General features: G+C 38.1%; 1 protein-coding gene across 3 annotated transcripts in view; it reads left to right on the top strand.

Moving 5' to 3' along the window:
- Positions 1 to 1997: 1997 nt before the first annotated feature.
- Positions 1998 to 9261, top strand: part of LOC133867717 (uncharacterized) — a 116047-nt gene continuing 108783 nt past the window's right edge. For 2 of the 3 annotated variants that reach the window (XM_062304485.1, XM_062304483.1), the window contains exons 1-6: positions 1998 to 2539; positions 3679 to 3756; positions 5046 to 5158; positions 5326 to 5419; positions 6613 to 6656; positions 6905 to 6973. In XM_062304485.1, the coding sequence (XP_062160469.1) occupies positions 2443 to 2539; positions 3679 to 3756; positions 5046 to 5158; positions 5326 to 5419; positions 6613 to 6656; positions 6905 to 6973 (495 nt within the window). In that variant the 5' untranslated portion in view covers positions 1998 to 2442. The remainder of the gene's footprint in view (positions 2540 to 3678; positions 3757 to 5045; positions 5159 to 5325; positions 5420 to 6612; positions 6657 to 6904; positions 6974 to 9261) is intronic. The other variant, XM_062304484.1, reaches the window with a different exon arrangement.

The raw sequence follows: 9261 nt of genomic DNA, 5'->3' as shown, positions 1-9261 counted from the left end.
ACCGTGGTTGTCCCGATTAAATTCCGTTTGACCCAAGAAAATTTATCATAAAGTCGTATGGTCACGGTTTCTTTCAGTTAGAACTTACACTCGCTTTTTTTATCAGACGATAGTAATTCAAATTTTTGTGTTCCGAAAAGCTTTCACACTCATTTCTCACGCTATTAAAACTTTAGAAATGCCGAGTTTGTCCTGATTAAATTCTTTTTTACACAAGAAAATTAATCATAAAGTCGTATGGTCACGGTTCCTTCCAGTTGGGCTCACACTCACTTTTGTATCTGACGATAGTAATTCAAATTTTTGTGTCCCGAAAAGCTTTCATACTCATTTCTTATGCTATTAAAGTATTAGAAATGCCCGGGTTGTCCAGATTAAATTCTTTTTGACACAAGAAAATTGATCATAAAGTCGTATGGTCACGGTTTCTTCCAGTTGGGACTCACGCTCGCTTTTTTCATCGGATGATACTAATTCGAATTTTTATGTCCTGGAAAGCTTTTAAACTTATTTCTCACGCTTTTAAAATATTAGAAACGCCGGGGTTGTCCCGATTAAATTCCGTTTGACCTGAGAAAATTGATGACAAATTCGTATGGTCACGGTTTCTTCCAGTTGGGACTCAACGCTAGCTTTTTGCATTGGACGATAGTAATTCGAATTTTCGTGTCCCGGAAAGCTTTCAAACTCATCTCTTTCGCTCTTAGAATATTAGAAACACCAAGGGTTGTCCCGATTAAATTCCGTTTGACCCGAGAAAATTGATCATAAAGTCGTTTGGTCACGGTTTCTTCCAGTTGGGACTAGCACTCGCTTTTTGCATCGGATGATAGTAATTCGAATTTTTGTGTCCCAGAAAGTTTTTAAACTCATTTCTCTCGCTCTTAGAATATTAGTAATGCTGGGGTTGTCCCGATTAAATTTTGTTTGGCCCAAAAAAAATTGATCATAAAGTCGTATGGTTACGGTGTCTTCCAGTTGGGACTCACGCACGCTTTTTGCATCGGACAATAGTAATTCGAATTTTCGTGTCCCGGAAAGGTTTTAAACTCATCTCTCTCATTCTTAGAATATTAGAAACACCGGGGTTGTCCCGATTACATTCGGTTTGCCCAAGAAAGTTGATGATAATGTCGTATGGTCACGGTTTCTTCTAGTTGGGACTTATGCTCACTTTTTGCATCAGACGATAGTAATTCAAATTTTTCGTGTCCCGGAAAGCTTTCAAACTTATCTCTCTCGTTCTTAGAATATTAGAAACACCGGGGTTGTCTTAATTAAATTCCGTTTGACCCAAGAAAATTGATCATAAAGTCGTATGGTCACGATTTCTTCCTGTTGGGACTTAAGCTCGCCTTTTGCATCAGACGATCGTAATTCAAATTTTCGTGTCCCGGAAAGCTTTCAAACTCATCTATTTCTTTCTTAGAATATTAGAAACACTGGGGTTGTCTTGATTAAATTCCGTTTGACCCAAGAAAATTGATCATAAAGTCGTATCATCACGATTCCTTCCAGTTGGGACTCACGCTCGCTTTTTGCATAGGACGATAGTAATTCGATTTTTTTTGTCCCGGAAAGGTTTCAAACTTATTTCTCTTGCTCTTAAAATATTAAAATTTCGGGGTTGTCTCGATTAAATTCTGTTTGACACAAGAAAATTGATCTTAAAGTTGTGTGGCCATGATTTTTTCCAATTGGGACTCACGCTCGCTTTTTGCATCGGACAATAGTAATTCAAATTTTTATGTCTCGGAAAGGTTTCAAACTCATCTCTCTCACTCTTAGAATATTAGAAACACCGGGATTGTCCCGATTAAATTCCGTTTGACCCAAGAAAATTGATCATAAAGTCGTATGGTCACGGTTTCTTTTTGTTGGGACTCACATTCGCTTTTTGTATCAGTCGATAGTAATTTGAATTTTTGTGTACTAGAAAGGTTTCAAACTCATTTCTCTTGCTCTTAAAAAATTAGAAACGTCGGGGTTGTCCCGATTAAATTCCGTTTGACTCAAGAAAATGTATCGTAAAGTCGTATGGTCACAATTTCTTCCGGTTGGGACTTGCGCTCGCTTTTTTCGGTTGGACTCATGCTCGATTTTTTCATCAGACAATTGTAATTCAAATTTTTGTGTCCCGATTAAATTCTTTTCGCCCCAGAAAATTGATCGTGATGTTGCAGTCCGGCGCACAGCGTTACCCCCTGTGACAGCAATCACAAACACCCACCCACAACGGAAATCAACCCAGCCTTTGCAAGACTGGGTTTAGGGTAAACCACTCTCGAAAATTTCACTCTACCTTTGCAAGACTTCTTTCTCAGGGGTTGTTAATTTCAAAATCTGTTCTGTTTATGTTATTATTATTATTACTTGATTCTGCTTTTGTGGTGTGAGAAAGAGAAAGAGAAATAGAAAGATAAAAAGAAACCAGAGGAGGCAATGCTTGAGGGACTTGTTCGGCAACTGCTGTTGGGATATCTCGGCCGATACGTAAAAGATATCCAGAAAGAACAGCTTAAAATCACCCTGTGGAACGGTAATGTTTTATTTCTTTCTCGTTTCTTCATTTACTACTATATCGATCAACTTATACTCCACAAGCGGTATATGGTTTTTGGTGTCCATGAAGCAAAGCCTCAATAGCAATGATTTTAAGAGGTTGGAAATCAGAATTTGATTGCATTAAGCAAAATTAGGGTTTTCAAGGAAATGACTAAAATCAGGGATTGTTCTATGTGTTGGATTCTTGGATTGTTTGTCTGGGACTCATTTGTTAGAAGAGTAGTTTAGGCTGTCGTTTTTTTTTTTTTAATGGCTTTTGTGTTTTGGGAGGAATTGTAGGAAAATTTGGTGTGAGTTTAGCTCGAATTCAAACACAGTCAAGATTGCTAGAATTCAACGTGAATAATATGCTAGTCACAACTTAGTTAAGTTCAATCAATTTTAAATAAAGAGGTGAAGGGCAAAGCAAAATATAATTCATTTTTTTGATAAGTAATCGCAATTTCATTAAAAAGCGCAAAGGTGTAACCCAAGCACACAAAAAGTATACAAGAGAGAAGTCTAGCAAGTACTAGAAAAGAGATCTAAACAAGCGTGAAAATTGGAAAAACTACAATTTGTGGCAGCAGCCCAATAGTTTAGTGTTTAGGGTTTAGGGTTTAGGTCTGCATTAAATTCTTTATCCTAGAATTTTTCAGGTTCACTAAAGGAATCTTGACATCCATTAGAGCTTATATTGAGGTTTGAAGTCTTGGATTTAATTAGGCAATTGGTTGATTCTCCAAGCAGTTTCCTGCTGAGATTCTATTGGAAAAAATGTGGGCAAGCAAATCAGGCACCCATTTTAAGACTAGCATTTTATTAACATGAAATATTTTACTAACAATTAAATTGGATTCATGACTTAACTAAAATCAGGTTGACTCAATTATTTTACAACTACTAAGTATATGGAGGAACTGTGGAAAGATGAAAACACCATTTGGATATTCCAATTTAAATCTGTTCTTTGGATCATGCTTTTTTATTTATTTATTTATTTTTTATTGTAATATCTTGTCGACAGAAACATTTTTTTTTTTATTGAGTTTTTATTTGTATTTTTTTTTATGAATATTGTTATTGAGTTTTTATCCATTAATATTAAAAGTAAGTTTTCATGTTCTTGTGTAGAGGAAGTCTTCTTGGAGAATGTAGAGCTTATTCTTGAAGCCTTCGATTATCTCCAGTTGCCATTTGCGCTGAAGCAAGGTATTGTGACCTCCTCTTACTACCACTATGGCACTATTACAATGTAATCTTTTTAAATTGAAACATAAAGTACATTGTCTTTTTCTCTTTACTTTTTACATAAAAAAAAAACTTGTTTTGCACTGGACACTTAAGTATGCTTCATGGATGGGGTCTTGTTATTTTTACTTTGGTAATTTTGTGTTTTAGACAGCAGTGCTGGAATCTTGCACTTTATTCTTTGACAGTTTTCTTGATAATGATATGTTAGCACTTTGGAAGCTATTTAAGAATCATGTTTTTAACTTTGAGTGCCATCCAAATTTTTTTCTTGATTATCTGTTGTTCCTAATGCTTCTTGGTTCTGAACCATGCCAAGAAGGATTTTGGCTTGTACTCAGAATTGTACTTAGACGAAGTGCACGTTTTTAAAAGTAAACACTGATCTACTAGGGTTTAGGGCTTGATAATTATTGAAGGGTTGATTTAGTTGCAATTTTGCCTTCCCCCCCTCCCCCCCTTCTGAAAAGATCAGGACGGATGACTTAATGTAAGTTGAATGTGAAAATTATGAACTGAAGATGAATGTATTTGACTCTTGGGTGAATAAATCTACTAGCCTGAGAAGATTTTGTTGGTTTTAGATCAAAGTTAGCGGTAGGACAAAGAGAAAAAACAAAGTTTGGGGAATAGTATCTACTTGACTGAGGAGATTTCAGTGGTTTAAGATTGTTGTTTGTGCTGAAAACAAAAGGGGGAAAAACAAAAAACAGAAGGGAAAATCACATATATGAAGTCATGCTTGGAGGAGCAAGATTGAGGTGGGAAATTTTTAGAGACATGACTTGGTTGCAAGTATAAAATCTACTTGAACTAATTAGAGACTGTTTTTCAGTGGCAGATAACATGTTCAGGATATTGGACTGAAATGCATTTGACATTTGAAAACCTTAATTTAACCTCAAAACAGATCTTCATTTCTTTGGAATTTCAGTTAATTGTCATCTGCATCTTTGTCACCTCAATCTCAAATACATGGGCTCGTTTTCTAATGCTTTTTAGGATTTTTTTTTTTTAGCAAAAAAGCAAAACTATCAACAAAAAACTCAACACACAAAATACTTTTTTTTAATAGGTCAAAACTACTTCTACCTTCATGCACATCACAACCAAAAAGTAAAAAGCATTAGCAAACGAGCCCATAATTTTGAGCCCAACTGATCATTTTTTTTATTATTTTCCTTAGTCAACCCGCTTGTAATTTGTATTAAATCCTGCGAACTATGTCTAACCATAGATTTCTTTGCTAGGTCGGCTTGGGCGGCTAAGCATTAAAATTCCATGGAAAAAGCTTGGTTGGGACCCCATCATTATTAGTTTAGAGGATGTATTTGTTTGTGCATCCCAGCGGGATGACCGTGAGGTATTTTCAAATGTATTTTTGGGTAAAAAAAACTCTATTTGGTAATAAAAAAAAAAAGATGCATTGGTTCTGCATTCAATTATGTTTCTCACAAGCTTTTAAGTTGCAAAATAATGTAATTAAAATTAAAAAAAATATTATAGCAAGTCACTTTTTGATTGTGGTAGTGGAGTTTGGATTCACTTGAAAAAAGAGAATTTGCTGGAAAAAAGGCTAAACTTGCTGCAGCAGAGCTGGCCAAATTATCAAGACGCGTTGGTGGTGAGCTATTTAACTTGCAATTTCAAGTGTGTTTTGGTTCTTATGGATACAAGACTGCATTCAATGTTTTCTTTTGTACATAACTGATGCAATTGGATGCATGGATTATACAATTTATTAGCCACATATAAATTTCATATTTGATTATCACATAAGTAAAGTTGGTTAAAATATTCAACTATGTAGCCAAGCCAATGGTGTGGCTACTCAAGACCTTAAAAATCTACTCTCATCTGCCGTCAATGCAATCCATTCTCCAAAACAATCTTCTCAAATCTTCATTATCATGTTACCTATTCTGTTATTTATTTTATTTATTTTTGCTAGTTAGAACTCCATTCTTATATCCATTATGCAGGGGGTCTGAATATGCATCTTTTAACATTCTAGGACTATAGTTGGGTGTTTCCTTTTGTATACTCTCTGTGTACTTAGGGGTGCTTTACGCTTTTAATGATATTGTCAATTACTTATATATAAAAAAAAACATTATAGGACTATTGTTTAGATTTTTATTGATACTGCATACAGCTTACCTTCCAGGGATGCATGCTCCTCCCTCACTTAGTACTTGACTCCACTCTGGGCAAGAAAGCCTTTCACTTAATCTCAATGAAACATCTTCTGAAACCACTATCCTGGTGTACCTACACAAATCCTTTGATTAGATAAAGTTTTATTTAGGGTTTAGGACCTATAAAAGAAATTTAAATATTAAGGACTTATTCTTGAAACAAAGAAGGTTTCTTGCATGGTCTAGGGTTGATTCCCTTACTTTTAGGCTTCCAAAGACAATACTTATGTGAATACTTTTAGGCTTCAGAATGGTAAATTATCTAACCATTCTATAGATGCAGCACAATGCCTGGTTTGGGGGGGCGGGGGGTGGGGCTTCCTTTCAAGTGGGATTCACTTTGAGCCATAGGATGTTTTCTTAGTAACTGTAGGTGTGGCCTGCTGTTTTTCGTGGACTTTGTGGTTGACTGTTTACAAAATGACTTGCAATTCAAATATGGCCTTTCAAGGTTTTCTGAAATTCTTTTAAATGAAAATTTCACTCTAACTTAGCTCAGTCTTACTGGTGCTCCGTGATATTATAGGGGAAGACAAGATAATGTGAGCTGTTGTGCTGAAATGGTTTCTCAATGTAGTTTGGACATTCGGTTCTTATACATTGATTCATTTTTCTGCAGATAACCAGGCTGGGCAATCATTTATTTCATACATCACTGCAAAGGTGACATTACTTTGGTCTGATCTGCTGTTGCTGTTGCTTTTGCTGCTTGGGCTATCCTTTTGTCAGTTCATGTTTATGCGTTCAGAAACTGATGTTAAATTTTTTGGGCATATGAATAGTTTGTTTATCACTTCATGTTTCCTTGAGTTCTATGTGATATCTATGTATGTCCTTTAAAGATACTATTGATACTTTTCTGGGAGTTATCAATATTCCACAAGCACTACTGATCTTCTTCTTCCCCCTAGATTCTTGAAAGCATCCAAGTCTCCATCAGAAATTTGCATGTCCTATACTATGACAGGTGGAGCGAATCAGTAAGTTTGTTTCTTTGCCATACCCCTTGTTTAGTATTGTATGGTTTATCTAGAGCTTTATTAGTGGCTTTTTTGGAACAATTTCATTGTTTTTCTCAATCACTAACATTTAAATTGTTAGAAGTGGCAGGACTAATTTCACAGTCCATATGTATTTGTTTCTGTGTTCAATTAGGAATTTGAACTTTTCCCAATTAAACATTAAGATATGTTCTACTTCGTCAATATGTAGCATACTCAATGTGTATAACAGTTTGGTAACAACTTTAATCAAGTACCACACCAGTGTCTCCTTAATATATATATATATTTTTTTGGATAAGTGCAAATTTTATAAATAACAGCGTAAGACGCTCCTAGTACACACGAAGTATACGAGAAACAAACACCTCAACACCGACCCGCCCCAAACAACATCCCACAAAACAACCCAAACCCCCAAGCCCTTAAAGCTCTCAACCCACAGGCTTATCCTCCTGAATATGCTCCTCATCAAGGGTAGAGAGAAAAGCCACAGTGTTATCCTCTTACTCCTTGGACCTGAGCCCCACTGTAGAATATAACAAAGACCACTTCAAAGGAGAGAAATGCTGGACACTACCCACAAACTCAACCACCAATGGAGCATCAAGCAACGAGCTGGAGAAGTGGGACGACGCAAAATCACCACGATCTTCCAGAAAAGGAGAGGACGAGCTTGACTTGAGAAACCCCCGCTTGAGAAAGCCCACATCATCGTGCTCTTCTTGGCCCACAACCAACTTCAGTCTTCAGCTTCCTCATGTCCTTGCATTTGCGCTTATATTGAATCAGAATCTTAGGCGTGGAGTCTTCCAAGGATAATTTTGGAGGAATCCTACCTTCCGGTGAACCCCACCTCAGGCGAAGGTCGAGGAAGAGAAAACCCTGAACCAGCAGAACTCCAAGCAGAACTAGCACCTAGAACCAGCCCTGCTTCCTTCATCTTCCACCACTCAGCATCAATGTTTTCCAACGTCACAGCCTCCTGAGCTATGGGAGGGGGCATACCCGTAAGGCCAAGAGTATTTGACAACCACTCTTCAGTGGCGGCATTGAGAACCACCTTCAGACCTCTCTTAACCTTGGACTTGCGGAAGTAGAAGTTCAAAGGCTTAGACATTGCTGGTCCACGCCCCAAATCCACATGACTGTGTACCTGGGGGTTAATCACTATTTGATTAGCGAGAATCTTCTCCTGATCTGCCGTCGAGGATGCCATAGAAGTAACTAGAAAATGAATAAGAAGAAATCGGTGCCTGGATATGAACCCGGGTCCGAAACCGCATCTGGACCTGTACCCGGATTTGAAACCGAACCCTGACCCAAACCGGACTTCGACACTACAGAAGTGAGCTCACACCCTGCTGTGACAAACCCTCTAGCCTTCTTCAGGATGGGCTTAAACCCAACCCGAGCATTCTTGACACTTAGACAGAGTTTGGGTTTCAAACCCAGCCCAAAGAATTGGGCCACAGCCGTTGAAACCTAGTCCAAGTCTGACCTGTGAAGCCCGAGAAGATTCTTCCAAAATCTAGGATACTCCAGCTTCATCTTCCTAACCTTGCTGCCTCCATGACTTCGAATCTTCTGTTTCTTCTCCATTAACCCCAGTGACTTCTCCAAATCAAAGCAGTTTACCGACACTCTCATATCCTCTGTCTCTAAACGACATCGGCAGCAGATCCAACTAGCGCATCTCCACCATCTGCACCGGCATAGTCGAGATCTTAACAGAAGAACCAACCGCCTCACGTACCACCTCCACGTAAGACTAAAGACGAAATCACCCCCACCCTTCTCGAGGCTAACTCCAAAAGAATGCCCACCGGAGGAATTCTGCAACTCCTTCCCTTCCGAAGAACCCTTTACAACCACCATGGTCCCATGCGTTGATTCTAGAAACGCCACCATCTTGCTAAGCTCACCTGCAACTCGCCTCCATCCCCGCCCTTCTCGACCCCCAGGGAGCCAAATAAACCCTTTTTGGCCATTAACTACAAAAGCCACCACCTCCAGAAACCTACCTGCTTGATTTCCACCTTTCCGAACAATCAGCACCATCAAATCCTCCCAAAAAGACTAAACAAAGTCCTCAACCCCCAGCGACTTCAGCGCCTCCCTTCATCGTGCCCACTAACCAAGCAGAACACAGTGTGCCCAAAACCACCACCCCTAAGAAAGGCTTCATTTTTTCCTCCAAACTAAGCTTTTATAAACCAAACTTCGCCGGGAAAAAAAAAATCTTTAGCTTTCACAACAAATTTGAG

The sequence above is a fragment of the Alnus glutinosa genome, chromosome 5 (assembly GCF_958979055.1).
Source record: "Alnus glutinosa chromosome 5, dhAlnGlut1.1, whole genome shotgun sequence".
Classification (NCBI taxonomy): Eukaryota; Viridiplantae; Streptophyta; class Magnoliopsida; order Fagales; family Betulaceae; genus Alnus; species Alnus glutinosa.
This window is presented reverse-complemented; position numbering and strand designations above follow the sequence as displayed.